We start from the raw sequence: 15,596 nt of genomic DNA, 5'->3' as shown, positions 1-15,596 counted from the left end.
TAGGTAAATAAGTGTGCAGTAGAGTGTCAGTCATTTGTTTATTTAGCCAAAGACTTATTGGATAGCAACTATGGTGAGACACCAGTACTAAGTTTCTGGATCTATGGGAAGTGCAAAACATGAAAATTTCATCATAGGGACGATAGAAAAGTACAATTCATTGTATGGAAAAGTTTTATTATAAAACCTAATTTAAGGGGCTGGATCGATAGCACAGCGGGTAGGGCGTTTGCCTTGCACGCGGCCGACCCGGGTTCGATTCCCAGCATCCCATATGGTCCCCTGAGCACCGCCAGGGAGTGATTCCTGAGTGCAGAGCCAGGAGTAACCCCTGTGCACCGCCAGGTGTGACCCAAAAAGCAAAAAACAAAACAAAACAAAAGAATATAATAACTGTAATAAAGAGTAAACTTTTAAAAAAAAAATAAAAAAAAATAAAACCTAATTTAAGTAAGTGGACTCAAGGATTTAACATATATTTATTCAGTTTATTATTTCCCTTTGAAATATTCTTCACTCAGCTTCACTATTCTCTCCTGAAATTTTATATCCTTACAGGATTTTTATTCTTAGCCTGTTCTTAAAGTGTTGGTGTTCCCTAGAGTTCTGACTTCAGGTTATGTATCTTTATTTTACATAGTTTCTCTGGGAGTTGTCATTGCTCTGATGACAGAGAATTATCCTTATCAGATGGTGACCATGTTTGATGATCCCAATGTCTGATTGTCAAGTGAAACTCTTTCCTTATTTCTAAACTTATATAAATTGTTCTTTTCAAATTGACATCTGGATGTTGCAAGAGCCCAAAGATAAAATATCAAAAACTCTACTAATCAACTCTCCCATACCCCACTAACACAACCATTCATGAGGATGCTCAATCAAGAGTCATTCTTAACTCCTGTTTTTTGAGTCTTAGCAACCAATCTTAAAGTTCATGAACTATTATATCCTAAAATACACTCAGAAACAACTCATTCCTCTTCACACACTCTGCTTCTACCCCGCCCGGTCACTATCATGTCTTGCCACCCTGTTCTCACCACATGTGATAGAACCAGGACCAGGTGCAGGCAAGATGGCAAATGTGATTTTAACCCCTGTACTTTATCTTGGTCACTATAGCCCAATTATTTTTAATTTTACTGCTGTTACCAATCTTTTTTTTAATTCATTTTAAAAACTTTTAAAAACATGAATGGGTTTCTCAGATGTCACAGGTAAATTCCTAAATCCTTTATGAGATCCTTTAGACCAGCGTTCTTCAAACATTTTACACGATGGGCTGGCACAGTACTGCATACGAGGTTGATTGGCAGTTGTGACCAAAACAAAGCAGTAGACCAGTGGTTTTCAACCTTTCTATAGCTATGAACCAGCACCAGTCTGTGGACTGATGGTTGAAGAGCACTGCTTTAGAGTTTACAGGGTACATCTATGTTTACCTCATTAGGGACTGTTTACCCTATAAACTCCCCCCTTGCCTCTCCTCTTTCAGCCACTCTACCTACATTCTAGCACATTAAACTTGTTTAAGTTCCTTGGACGTGAAATTGATGGCTTCTTTTACATCAATCTCATACAGCGATAATTCTTTCCTTCAAGTCAAACCTGCCAATATGAACTCAAACCAATCACTTAAAGAACGATTTTCTGTATGATGCAGATTTGGATTGCATTCAGTGCAGCTCACCCACCCAATTTTAACTCTATATTTCACCCAGCCTCCCAAAGAGTGGCATTCATGTGATATGTTCCTACAACGACACGTGTATTGCCTCTAATATGATTTTTGATATTTTATCATAAACTCCAAAAGATATTTTCACATATTCCTATACTCTGTCATTCTTCTAATTTATCTAGGAAGGTCTAGGTGGCCAGAAGAAGCAACCCCAGCCAAGCAGCTTGCTTTATATGCCTTGCACAGACGTGGTGCACTGTAACTATTTGTTCGATGAGTACGTGAAGACCTTTTTGCTTACAGGAAAGGGTTTGTAGATAAATACCCTTGCCATTAAGGAGGTTAATACTAAATGCAGAATGTCTGTTCTATGTAATTATAAGATGATAATGAGTAAATAGATTTGACTCCAATTTGGAAACATGGGGATTTACTAACACTGAAAATTGGAATTAAATATTTAGCTCTCTCTGCTGGGATAGTCTAATCTACACTTAATACTTCTAGAAGACAGTTTTATGATTTTATATTATAGATGAAGAAAATAGGCACGGCAAAGTTAATTGAGCTACTCAAGGTTACTAAGTGACTCAGAAGCAGAGCCAAAACTTCCAGTTCCAAGTTGTCGATATCTAACCCTTAGTGCTATGATTGCTATGATTTTTTTAAAATTAAATATTTCTCTTCTTGTTCCCAAAGTCCTCTGATGTGTATAAAGGAGCTCAACTATATGCTGCAATCACTGTATCACTATATCACGTCCTCCCGTTGTTCATCGATATACCCAAGCGGGCACCAGTAATGTCTCTATTACACTCAGCCCTGAGATTTTAGCAGCCTCTCCTACTCGTCTTTCCCAATGATTGGAGGCTCTTACAGGGTCAGGGAATGAGACTTATTGTTACTGTTTCTGGCATATCGAGTACGCCACAGGTAGCTTGCCAGGCTCTTACTATCTGCTGCAATAGTGCTCTCAAACTATCACCAGTGATATGAGTATCGAAGCCCACCGTGCAATGCTTCTCTGATGAATTTTCCCTCTAATCTTTAAAAGGACAGACTCTCTGCATATGGGCCTGCACACTGTGTACTGCTGAGGGTGCCAGCTCCTTCTTTATCCTTAATAAAGCATTGTTAGTGTTGGGCACTAATTGCCATCACAAAGTGCCAACATTTGGTTCTTGTGCTATGAGGGATCATAATGGCTACTCTGCATCAATAAATGCCCATGGTTAGTTGGCTGGAGCATTCCACTGCATTTGATGAACATTTTGGTCAAGTATGCTGCCAGCACTTAATAAATATTTGAGAAGCAATATGAGCAATTTTATTTTTATCAGGATTATTGGCTCCAACATTTGTATTGTGAGAGAAATAAGTTTAAAACAGCTTGGGCTATCATGTCAAAAGGCCAGATAGGTACTATGTACTGAATAAATGTGTCTATATATGTGGCATTGTGGAATCAAAGGCAAACACAAGGCCTAACTAAAATACTTGAAAATACCTTGTCTGTATACATATCTAGTGTTTTCTTAAGACAAGCACTGTTGATATTAATGCCTCAGAGATAGAGTAAGGCTATACAGGAGATTTTATGCAACTCCTGACTGGATCAACCAAGGATCTTTCTTTCGATTCTAGCTCATGGTGTTAAAAAAAAATGTAATGTGTACAAAACTGAGAACAACATGGGTCATTTTTATTAGGTATACAGAACACTTTTTCCTTTTCAAACTAATACATAAATTTCTTTAAATACCAAGCAAAAACATGATCAGATGGAAAGAGTCCAGCTCCCGTTTTTTTCCCCATAAACAATCATCTTTATGCCTGAAGCACCTGGCCAGTTTGTGATATTAGTTTCCTCTCCTGCTTTGCCATGCTATTCCAGGCCCAGCAAGCACTTGAACTGTTCAACACATTTACTGTTTTTTTTTTTAATTCCTTTAATTTAAAAAAATTATTATTATTATAATTTTTGCTTTTTGAGTCACACCCAGCAATGCTCAGGGGTCACTCCTGGCTCTTGCACTCAGCAGTTACTCCTGGCAGTGCTTGGGGGAACATGTGGGGTGCTGGGGATTGAACCCAGCTCAGCCACGTGTAAGCCAAACACCCCATCAGCTATACTCTTGCGTCAGCCCCAGCATTTGCTATTCTTAATCCCCAGTATGATTTTAGGTGAACTGCTTCTTTCATGTGAGCTTAACTGATACTGTTACTCACTGAGTACTACCTGATACTCTGTCATGTGACTTCACCCTCACAGAGACTGATACCCGCGCTGCCCCTCTGTAAGTTAGTCTAGTGGAGAAGAGAGATCTGTCAAATGCCATCTTCACACCCGCTGCTCAGACCATGCACATACCCAATTCTACTGCAATCTTTAAGATCTACTTTTCTGATCGAAGAAATATGTATGATAAATCCATACAGAATGGAGAAGCATATGAGGTAAGTCTTAAACTCCACGTGTAGGTGAACATTCTGGGCTGGTCACTGGGAGAGGACTTTTATGAAGTCAGAATACTTTTTTGCCTTATACTTGAAAACGCAGATTCCATGAATTCATCCCCATTCATCAGCCCTGTCTGAGGGAAAATTATTTTGAAGGATGTTGCGCTCATTTCCTGATGCTGCAGCTCCTATGAAGCTATACCAAGGAATAAAGGCCCCTTTCAAAGAGGAGCACAGAGGCTGAGCTGGCGTCCTGCTGGAGAAGATTATAAATGTTCTCAAACACCGCTAAAAGGGAGCAAATTCCAACTTGGACTCTGAAAATTTGATGTATTTTTCACCGTGTTTGCCACAGTTGTCTGAATGTGGCCATTATTGGCTTTGATTATTAAAAGTTAAGTGAGCATAAAAACAAATGTTTTCATCCCAAGGATAGCTGCCCTATTACAGAATTTATTTTACCTGCAGAGATTCCATTTCTTCATCTTTTCTGTGTGACTCCTCCAGCAGATCTACAATTAAAAAAAAAAAGGAGAATTTCCATCAACATAAAACAAAATGGATTGCTGCTAATTATCGTACCCAGTTCAGCCAGTAGCTTGTGTAAACTGTTACATGGGAAGAGAACTGGTGACTGAAGTTTAATCGTGCACAAGAAATGAAGACATGTATGTGGCACTGCTCTATATTATTCTTGATGACGTGCCCTGCAAGGCCCTGTCTGTTGGAGATACTAGAAATAAGGCAAAATTACTTACAAATCCCAGATCAGAGCAATATTTTAGTAATTTTCCCAGTACTTATGTAACTCAAAAGTAACACAAAATGATCTCTTAAAAAAACTGTTTTTCTTTTGAAAGAAAAATCAGAAATAAACCATTTTTTCTTAAATTATGCTCTCAAGTCAAGCCCCACCGCCAGAGTCAAATTTTATAACCAAATGAAAACACCCTGGAATAATGGGTGTTGTTAATGAAAGTAGAATACCACCCTAATCGTAGAATCATATTAATTATCATTTCACACTGAGCAGGTGGGAAGCACTGAAGTTATCTGACCAAGAGTCTGGCACCATCTCAGAGAAGTTAGTGGCTGGAAGGGAAGGTAGTCAACTGAAGAGGCTTTTCCTAAATGCATGTATATAACCATGGTATCTCAGGGCCCCAGATTAATTTATGAGTTTGTTATAAAGGAACATATATTTGGCAGCAGAATCTTCTGCCTGCAGCTATACCACCCCGTGCTATGATCTTATTAGATCTCACAAAACTAAAGAGCTCTGGGCGGAGTCAGAACTTGGATGAAAACTGGCAAGAAACACCTACAGGGGCTGGAGCCATAGCACAGCGGGTAGGGCATTTGCCTTGCACGCGGCCGACCCGGGTTCGATTCCCAGCATCCCATATGGTCTCCTGAGCACCTCCAGGGGTAATTCCTGAGTGCAGAGCCAGGAGTAACCCCTGTGCATTGGCGGGTGTGACCCAAAAAAGCAAAAAAAAAAGAAAAAAAGAAAAAGAAACACCTACAGCAGAGCACATTAATATTAGTATTTGTTGTACACTGTGATTGATATAGCTTACCAACAGGCTTGCTGCATAAAAGGAAACTGTATCTTCCAGAAATTACACACATATGTAATTATATGTATATCAGAAAGGCAAATGCAAATGTCTCATACAAAATATTGTATGAGATGCAGTAGGAAGTGGTGCTAGTGTGAGTAGTCAAGTAACTGGAATATTCCATAAATGAGTGGGCAATACACTGAAACCTCAGGAGACTGGACAGGTGATATAATTGATGGCATGACCCTTTTAGACTGCATGTTAAGGGAGAAATTGCAGGCAATTACCTCAAGATACAATGAATGGTGTCATGAAAAAAAAGTTATGCTCTATATCCCATAAAAGAGTTTATTATGCTCCCAACATTTTGATAATTACGGTAACAAAAATGAGCTTGCTGATGTACGAGGGAGATTTTGTTTTGTTTGTTTTGTTTTGGGGTCAAACCTAGGGCTACTCCTGGCTCAGTGCTCAGGATTTCCTTCTGGCAATGCTCAGGGGATCATGTGCCAGGGGCCAAAAGAGCACCTCCCACATGCAGTGTACTCCAGTCCTCTGAGATATTTGCCAAGGCCGTAGGGAGAGTTGTTATGTATATTATTGTCTCATCTACCAATAGCTATAGTTATACTACATTTTCCACTTGGATTCTATTTATATTGTTATTTTTTTAATTTTGAAAAATACAAATGGATAAAACACATGAAAACTCAAAGCAAGGAAAAAATCCATAGAAATTATATGGAAGTTGGGGTTTGGGGCCACACTCACAGGTGCATAGAGGCTATTCCGGGCTCTGTATTCAGGAGTCACATCTAGAGGAGTGCATGAAACAAATGTGGTGCCAGGGAGGACCCAGGGTTGGCAGCATGCAAGTCAAACACTTAAGCTCCTGCGCCATCTCTGTAGTTCAGCTGGCATTTTTTCAAAGGGAATTTTAGTTGGCATGTCAGGTTCTTTAGTTCAACATTCTTTAATTTTTTACACCTGAGGACCGACATCTCACTATGCACCCCGGTCCACTGACCAGCTATAATAACCACTGCAGTAGACCCTGGGTTTTCAACCTTTCTAGAGCTGCAGGCTGGCACTGGTCTATGAACTGGTGGTTGAAGACCACTGTTTTAGCTCTGCCTTACAGAAGCCACTCTGAGAGGCTGGTAAACTGTTTATGTTTCTTCAATCGTTCTTTCTATATCTAGCCCATGAACAAGCTATCCTGTTCACATATCCCTAACACAGGATAGCTTGTTCATATGTTATATGACAAAACCCATGGGCCCAAGCTCGTTCCACTTAAGACACCTGTTGGTTGCCCCAGCTGGCTGCCAGCAAGTGCACGGAAGCATAGCTGTCGTTCTGACCGGACGCTGAGTATCTGGAGGACACATATTTAAAATTTACATGAAGTAAATAAAAGGATGCAGACTACAGAGAACAGCAAGTGGTGTGGGTAGAGGTCAACAGTATGAACTAGTGGACATTTATATCTGGATACTCCTAATTTTTGTGTCAATCCACTCATGATGAAATTCCATGAAAGCAAGAACAAATGATCTTCACACAGATCTCTGGATTTTGAAAGAATGGAGTACTTTCTATGTATCATGATGCTTTTAACAGAAGTGAAAGGGATGGATACTGGCTGGTCCCAAACAGCAAATGCCTAAGTCACTGGTATTGGTGATTTGCATCTTCCAACTCTACAATATTTGTGAGAAATAAGGTCACTAGTATGTCCCCATGTATGCATTCTGATTTTCTTCCACGACTTCTGATTAATAGGAGGCTCACAAAGTTGAGTCCCTTGAAATAATTAACTTGTTTAATGACATGGTAGAGCTGAAGTGATGGGTAGTTGGATCCATTAATCATTAAAGAAAACAGAAAACTGATCTTGTTCTTAAGTCGGTATAATAAATACCTAATACCTCAGCTAAAATTACCCAGAGTAATTGAATACATGGTCACTACTAAATCTCGCATAAAGTCAAATTCAAATCACACGTTTGGCAAAACATAAAGAAGCTCAGTCTACTTGCATAACTTTATAATCAAATTGCTACAATATGCTCTGTTTTCTCCAAATGCATAATGGTTATGATGCTTTTTCTTTTCTCCTTCCTTCCTTCCTTCCTTCCTTCCTTCCTTCCTTCCTTCCTTCCTTCCTTCCTTCCTTCCTTCCTTCCTTTTCCTTCCTTCCTTCCTTCCTTCCTTCCTTCCTTCCTTCCTTCCTTCCTTCCTTCCTTCCTTCCTTCCTTCCTTCCTTCCTTCCTTCCTTCCTTCCTCCCTTCCTCCCTTCCTCCCTTCCTCCCTCCCTCCCTCCCTCCCTCCCTCTCTCCCTCTCTTCTTTCCTCTCTCTTTCCTTCCCTCCCTCCCCCTCTCCCTCCCTTCCTTTTTTTCTTTATTTCTTTTTCTCTTTTGTGCCACACCAGGCAGTGTTCAGGAGTTACTCCTGTCTCTGCACTCAGTAATTGATCCAATTACTCCTGGCAGTGCACTAGGGATGCCAGGGAAGGAATTCGGGTTGGCCATGTGCAAGGCAAGTGCTTTACCTGCTGTACTATCACTCCAGCCTCTGTGCTGCTCTTCCTACTGAGCAGACACCAAATGTATTACTTGATTTTGTAAAGCTCAGCAAAATTTGCTACCTACACTTTGTGTTTTACACTCTCTTGTTCATTCCCACTGACCCTAATCCAAGTTTAAATCAAGAAAATAAAAGAAAATATTTTCGCTCTATGGTGTCACATACTTTACCATCAAGAACTTGTTCTCTTCTCCATGTGATGCCTATGGATATTCAATCTAGAAGCCTATTTAACATGTCTTAACCCCAAATTTGGGGCCTGAGCAATAGAACAACAGGAAGGACATTTGCTTTGTACAGTCAACCTGGATTTGATTCCTAGCATCCCATATGGTCCACCAAACCCACCAAGAGTGATCTCTTAGTGCAGAGCTAGGAGTACTGGAAGAGTGGCCCTAAAACAAAAAACAAAATTAGGCATAACCTAAACTGACAAGTTGGAGCACCATATCTCCACAAACATATGACCTAAGTAATCATAGTAGGAATTCTTTTTCAAGATCTAATAAGGCCATGAAGAAAGCATATTTTCTTTCCAATGACCAGACTTAGAAATTACTCTAGTAATTTTAAGACTATATTTTCTATTTTGCTAAATGAATCTAAGCAACAATGAAACTGGCAAAGGAGAAAAGGAGACTCGAAAGGAAGAGAGAGTTGGTAAGAAAATTATCAACCCTTGTCTGAAGCCCAAGTACTTTGTTGAGTTTCCAATACTTTTTTTAACTTTCATTTAAACTAGAAGAGCACAAATGCCTAACAAAGTCTTAGGACATCCAGGGAATCCTATGTGTAAGTGGGATCCCAGGGATGAATGATAGCTCAATCAAAAGTAAGATACAGAAGAACAACAACAAAAAGATAAAAAAAAATCCACACAACCATATAATTTGGGTTGAATACAAGATTTAACATTAGTTTATGACAAAAAAATACATTTTCAATACACACTAAGAATTGAAGCAATATACCTCCACAAAATAAAAATCATGTATGACAAACACACAGCTAACATCATACTGAATGTGAAAAACAAACAAAACCCTGAAAGCTTGCCCCTCATATCTGAAGCAAGTTAAGGAGATCCAGCTCACCATTACCTTCAATAAAGTTTGAGTCTTAAATATAGTAGAGAAATTAAGCAAATGTATCTACATCTGTACATAAAGAATCCAAATACCTATTTGTAAATGAAATAAACATAGAAAATCCTAGAGTCCACGGAAGAGAGTGATCAGATAGTTAATGAGCTCAACAAGGTAATATACACAATCTGCAACATTTCTACATGCAACAATGAGTTAGAGAAAAGGGAAATTATAAAATAATATGTTTTATAATTCCATCCAGAAAGGTTAAATACTTGGGTGTAAATCTAGCAAGAGAGATAAAAGACTTACACACTAATAACTCAAAGAAATTAATAAATGAAAGAAGACACAATAAACAAAGATATCCCACGCTCATACACAGGAACAATAAATAGTAAAACAGCCATTGTACCTAAATAATTAACAGATCCAACACAGTAGGAATCGAAATGGCAATGATATTTTCAAGGAAGTAGATAAATTATGAATTTTTATGGGATCCCAAATATTCAAAGAAACACTGAGAGTCGAAAAATCAAGAAAATCACCTTCTGGGGCTGGAGCGATAATACAGCAGTTAGGGCATTTGCCTTGCACGCAGCCAACCTGGGTTTGATTCCCAGCATCCCGTATGGTCCCCTGAGCACCACCAGGAGTGATTCCTGAGTGCAGAGCCAGGAGTCAGCCCTGAGCATCGCTGGGTGTGACTCAAAAAGCCAAAAATAAAACAAAACAAAAAAAAGAAAAGAGCCTTACTTCAAGCTATATGACAAAGCTATAATAATAAAAAAAGTGTGGTACTGGAACAAAAATATACATATAGATCAATGGAATAAAATAGAGAGCCCAGAAATTAAGTCCACACATATATCTATGGTAAAGGAGCTAAGACCATACAATGGAGAAAAATAAAAAACTTCTTCAGCACATATGTGTGTGTATGGGGGAAGGAGGTCCTGGACAGTCACATGAAAAAACTCTGGGTCACTATAACGCTATATATAAATGTCAAAAACATTTTTATATTATCAATATTAACTAATAATTGTGAGTTTCAAAGAAAAAGTGTGGACTCACATAGGACATGAGCATTTGGTGGCCGAGAACCATTCCCCTGGCCGGCCACGGTGACGGATGCTCAAAGGACTGGGGGAACAGAGAAATAGGGCACCAGGCTTATTGACAGTCAGTATATTTCTCTCTCCTCCCCAGCGTAGTCCTATCTCTCCCCTAACGGCACAATCATAGTCGTAGTTTTGATTAGAGTCCCAGTCATCTTAGTGCCATCATTCTAGTCTCTTTGTAGACCTCAAAGTTCTCTACCCCTCTTATCTCTTACGGCATAGTTATATAGAAATCATAGGTGGGACTGAACATTGTCACAACAACAAACAGAGGTAAAACTTTAGGGGAAGTTCTAGGAGATTAACTCAAGGACAAAATCTCATGTGAGGGTTCAGCACTCCAGATTACTAGATGTGCTCAAGGGTGGGATTTCATCCAGCATGCATTGCTTTATCCTTTCCTCAGATAGTAATCCATTTAAACAATCATAGTAAATTTACTTCTCATAATATTTCTAGTCAGAAGTGGGATTCGAACCCACACCTCCATTCAGAGACCAGAATCCACAGGGCAGGGAAGAAGAGCTAGAGTCTGGCGCTTTAGACCACTCGGCCATCCTGACACCCTGACACATCGAGTTTCCTGTCCACATGTGAGAGCCTCGCAAAATTCCCATGGTGTATTCATATGTCAAAACTAGTAACAATGCTGAGTCTCATTCCCTTGACCTGAAAGAGCCTCCAATGCAGCATCCTTGCGAAGGGCGAGTAAGGAGAGGCTTCTAAAATCTCAAGGCTAGGATGAATGGAGACGTTAGACCACTTGAGAAATTTGACAATCAACAGGATAATGATGATGATGATGATGATGATGATGATGATGATGATGATGATGATGAATATTTCTAGTCATTTTGCATGAACACAGTAAGCGATACATTAAGCCTAAAGGTTAGCTCTTCCTGGGGACATCTCACTGTATATCCCAGATCACAGTCCTCAGGCCAGGTTAGTCTTTCCCAACCCAGGCAGGATGCTTATTCAGTTACTTCTTTTTGGGTCACAAAAGAGTTTGTTCTATGACCATACTCTTAACTTATCATACTTGTGCTTAGCTTGTCCCCTTTCAATGTCAGGGTAGCTTACAGCTTGCCCTGGGTCCATCCAGTCCTTTTGTTGGGACCCTGTATTTGGAGTGCTAGGAACTAAGGGCAACTGAGGCTTAAGTCAAGTAAATATGGATGCCCAGGAATAAGTATTATTTGGGAGTCAATTAACTTCCACTTTACAAAGCACAGCATGAACTCTCTACCTGTGTCTATATAAAAAGAACATTTCTAAACTATGCAAGTAACATAAAGCAAAGAGAAAAGCAATATAGGATTATTAGTGCTTGATGGAACTGGGTGTGCCTCAAGGGCACTGTTGTGAGAGTAACTCAATAAACCTAAGCTCCCTGCAGAAGGAGCAAGGACAAGCCAATGTTATCCAACAATAGTGAATTCAAAATTTTGATATAGATAGAGATGAAACAACAAAACAAATAGAAGAAACAAAGGTTATATATTCAGGATCTTGACAGGAGAGCTGTATATAGAGTCCTAACTCCATTGACATGGGAAACAAAACAATTATAACCATATGGGTGACCTGAAATTAGAAACCTTTTATACAGCAAAAAATACTTCCACAAAGACTAAAAGGAAACTGTATAGTTGGAAGAGGGTATAAACATATCATACATCAAACAGTGTGTTAATATCCAAAATACACAATGAATTCAGAGAATTCAAAGAAAAAAATCAGGCAACCCATATGTGTGTGTGTGCGTGCACATGCAAAATGAACAGACACTTCTCCGAAGAAGACATAAAGATGGCTTGAAAACATGAAAAATTGCCAAAAATAATATATATATTTATATATGACCCAAATACTACTTGTATTATTTGGGATAATATTGAAAATACTAATTTGAATGGAAAACTGCACCTCAATGGCCATACTACTATTGACCACAATAGCTTCAAAACAGGTCATTGGCCTTCATGCTCATTGACAGGACTCAATAATGAACTTGTGGTATACATATATTCACGATACCACTACTCTGCCATTAAATCAGATAAAATTGTGCCTTTTTAAATAAAACAGATAAAATTTGAAGTGATTATGCTAAAGGAAATAAGAAAGAAGGGAAGGACAATTCCACTCACATGTGGATTATGAAAAACCAAAGCAAATTCACAAGCAAAAAAAAATAAAAAGAAAGAAAAAAACCCACTAAAACTAACTTCTAGAATTGAATTTTCTGGGTAAATATTATAGCTATTTATAGAATGAGGATATCCTTGATCGTTCACTGCCTCATCCTCTCAATGGTTCATCCCCTCATCCCCTCATCGTGGTAGGGGGTGCCAACGGTGACAACTGGCAAAGAGTGAACCAACAGTGCTGCCCAGAGATGCAGGCAGGTACGTATTTGTCAGCATGCAGATCATTGCAACATGCCAGTCGACCAAAAGCTTGCATTCAGTATGCTGGAAGCACCTGCAAGGGTGACTAGAGGCCGCCCTAAAAGCCTCCATCCCTCTCGGAGATCCCAGCAAGCTATCAAGTGTATCGCCTGCATGGCAGATCCTGGAAAGCATGGCGTATTAGATATGCTAAAAACAGTAACAATAGTGGGCCTCATTCCCCTAATCCTGAAAGAGCCCCCTATACGGCAGCACTGGGAAGGATGAGCAAGGAGAGGCTGATAAAATCTCAGGGCTGAACTAGGTTGCCCAAATGAAGAAGAACTAAAATGACTGTCTGTACTTTCAATACACAAACACTGGCATCAGAAGCATCCATCACTTCTACAAGGAAGTGATCAGTGACATAAAGAGAGGGGTTTGGCAGGGTGATACAATTTCACCGCAACTCTTCAGTGCCACCCTTGAGAAGGTCATGTGATGACTGGAATGGAAAGGAATGGGAGTGAAGATAGACAGTCCGCAACTACATCACCTCTGTTTCGCTGATGACATCGTTCTAATAACACTAAACATAAACCAAGTGGCACAAATGCTGGCCGGCTTTGACTGTGAGTGTGGAAAGATCTACTGCAGCTGAATCTCACCAAGACAATGTTCATGAAAAATGAACTAGTCCCTGATGTTCCCTTTGCTCTCAAAGGAACGAACATCTCTGAATGCAGTAGCTAAGTATACCTGGGTCAAGAACTCAACATGACGGACGACTTGGCGCCAGAACAGCACAGGAGGAAGCTAGTGGCGTGGAATGCCTTCAAGAGCATCAAATAAGTTGTTAAGAGAATAAAGAACGTCTGGCTCTGGGCACATCATTTTGACTCCACCATTTTTCCTGCACTAACATATGCCTCAGAGACCTAGACCCTACAAAAACAGGATGAGAACACTATTTGGGCCTCCCAAAGAGGAATGGAAAGAACTATGCTTGGAGTAGCACATTTCACTCAAGTGAGAGAAGGAATCCGGAGTTCAGACTTCCGTCATTGATCAAGGATCAGGGATGCTGCCTTATTTGCCAAGGAGTCGAAAATTAGATGGGCCAGACATGTAATGAGATTTGGAGATGACTGCTGGACTAGATCCGTTACTGACTGGATTCCACCAGACTTCAAAAGAACACATGGCTGCCCACCTATGAGACAGGCAGACTTCTTCATTAAGACCCTGAGCAAATGGTTTGATGATGTTTGTGTTCCTGGAGAGAGCAGATGCCACTGGGCTACACTAGCACGTGACAGGGTCGAATGGAGACGTTACTGCCATACACTCAAGCAAATTGATGAGCATTTGGATGACAAGTGATACAAGTGATGAGGATGGGAAGAACCGTTAGTAGTGGGCAGTCTTGTGGTAGGTGTGATACAGCTTATACAGGTGTAGAGCTGTGCCCCTAAAGTTTTATAGGTATAATGAATTATTTATAAAATAACTTTAGGGGCCAGAGTGATAGTATAGTCAGTAGGGCATTTACCTTGCACACAGCTGACCGAGGTTCCAGCCTCAGTCCCATTTGGTCCCCCAGGCAAAGTCAGGAGTAGTACCTGACCACAGAGCCAGGAGTAAGCCCTGAGCATCACCAGGCGTGGTCCCCAAAACAAATGAGCTTTTTGGATTGTTATTATTTTTATAGGGGTATACCCAGTAGAAGTGGGGTATAACAGAGGGATCAAGGGTTTCTCCTAGCAACAGTTGGTATAGCTGTGGAGGTCACTAGGATTACACCCAGAAGTGCTTGGGTGATAAGGCTATCACCGAAGTTTGTGTGATAGGGTTCCACACAAACCAAGTGTGTGCTCCATTCTTTAAATTGTATCCTTGGCCCCCTGAGCTGTCACTTTTAAAAGTCTCCAGGAATGTGGTCGAGGAGAGCCATCTTATCACTACTCAGAAACTTGAAGAATTTAGAGCTAGAAAAAACTTAATATTCTACAGGGAAATACTTCATTATAACTGAAGATATGAGGTTCATAGGTCTGAGATTACCGAGAGTGCCACACCTATGTTAGAGCTGTGTTCTAGTATGCCTTGTCCTACTACTTTATCCTGTTCTCAGTTATAAACTACTCGCATCATTCTGCATTCTACTATATTAACAATATGCATTTTGTATTGCCATGACTTCCTTTAGCAATTCTCTGATGTCAGCTATCAGGGTTTTGATTTCTATATATCCATAATCTCCCTAACTACTGCTTCTCTACTTTTGATTTACCTTAGACTTTCCAAATTCCTTTCTCAGCTTCCATCATTGCTCTGTGTACCTGTTTGGCTACGTATACTTTCAAGCATATGCGTTTGGAATGATTATTCCAATGAAACATATCAAGTAGGCACCATTGAGAAGAAAGTACTCCAAGTACAAACAATATCAGAGAATATAGATGAGACCTCTCAGCAGTGAAGTAAAATAGTACCAGGACAAATGAGTGTGATCAATGCAACTCATAATAAAAAAAATCATGCTGCTTGCCCCACCAGCTTTAGAACAAATGATCAGCAGGACCATGACTGAAGGGCCACTTCCATTTCCATGCTTACCATTGGGATGCTAGTGTTTTGCTTTATTATTCTCAGTACAAATGGTGATTCGAGTATCATGCAAATT

The 15,596-nt window shown here is 39.9% G+C and overlaps 1 protein-coding gene across 1 annotated transcript in view; it reads right to left on the bottom strand.

The window, feature by feature from the left end:
* The window catches only part of CEP128 (centrosomal protein 128), a 465,435-nt gene that overhangs the window by 77,785 nt on the left and 372,054 nt on the right, over positions 1–15,596 (bottom strand). The window contains exon 20 of the mRNA XM_004610293.2: positions 4,607–4,656. Within this exon, the coding sequence (XP_004610350.2) occupies positions 4,607–4,656 (50 nt within the window). The remainder of the gene's footprint in view (positions 1–4,606; positions 4,657–15,596) is intronic.

This window comes from Sorex araneus, chromosome 3, assembly GCF_027595985.1.
Source record: "Sorex araneus isolate mSorAra2 chromosome 3, mSorAra2.pri, whole genome shotgun sequence".
NCBI lineage: Eukaryota > Metazoa > Chordata > Mammalia > Eulipotyphla > Soricidae > Sorex > Sorex araneus.
This window is presented reverse-complemented; position numbering and strand designations above follow the sequence as displayed.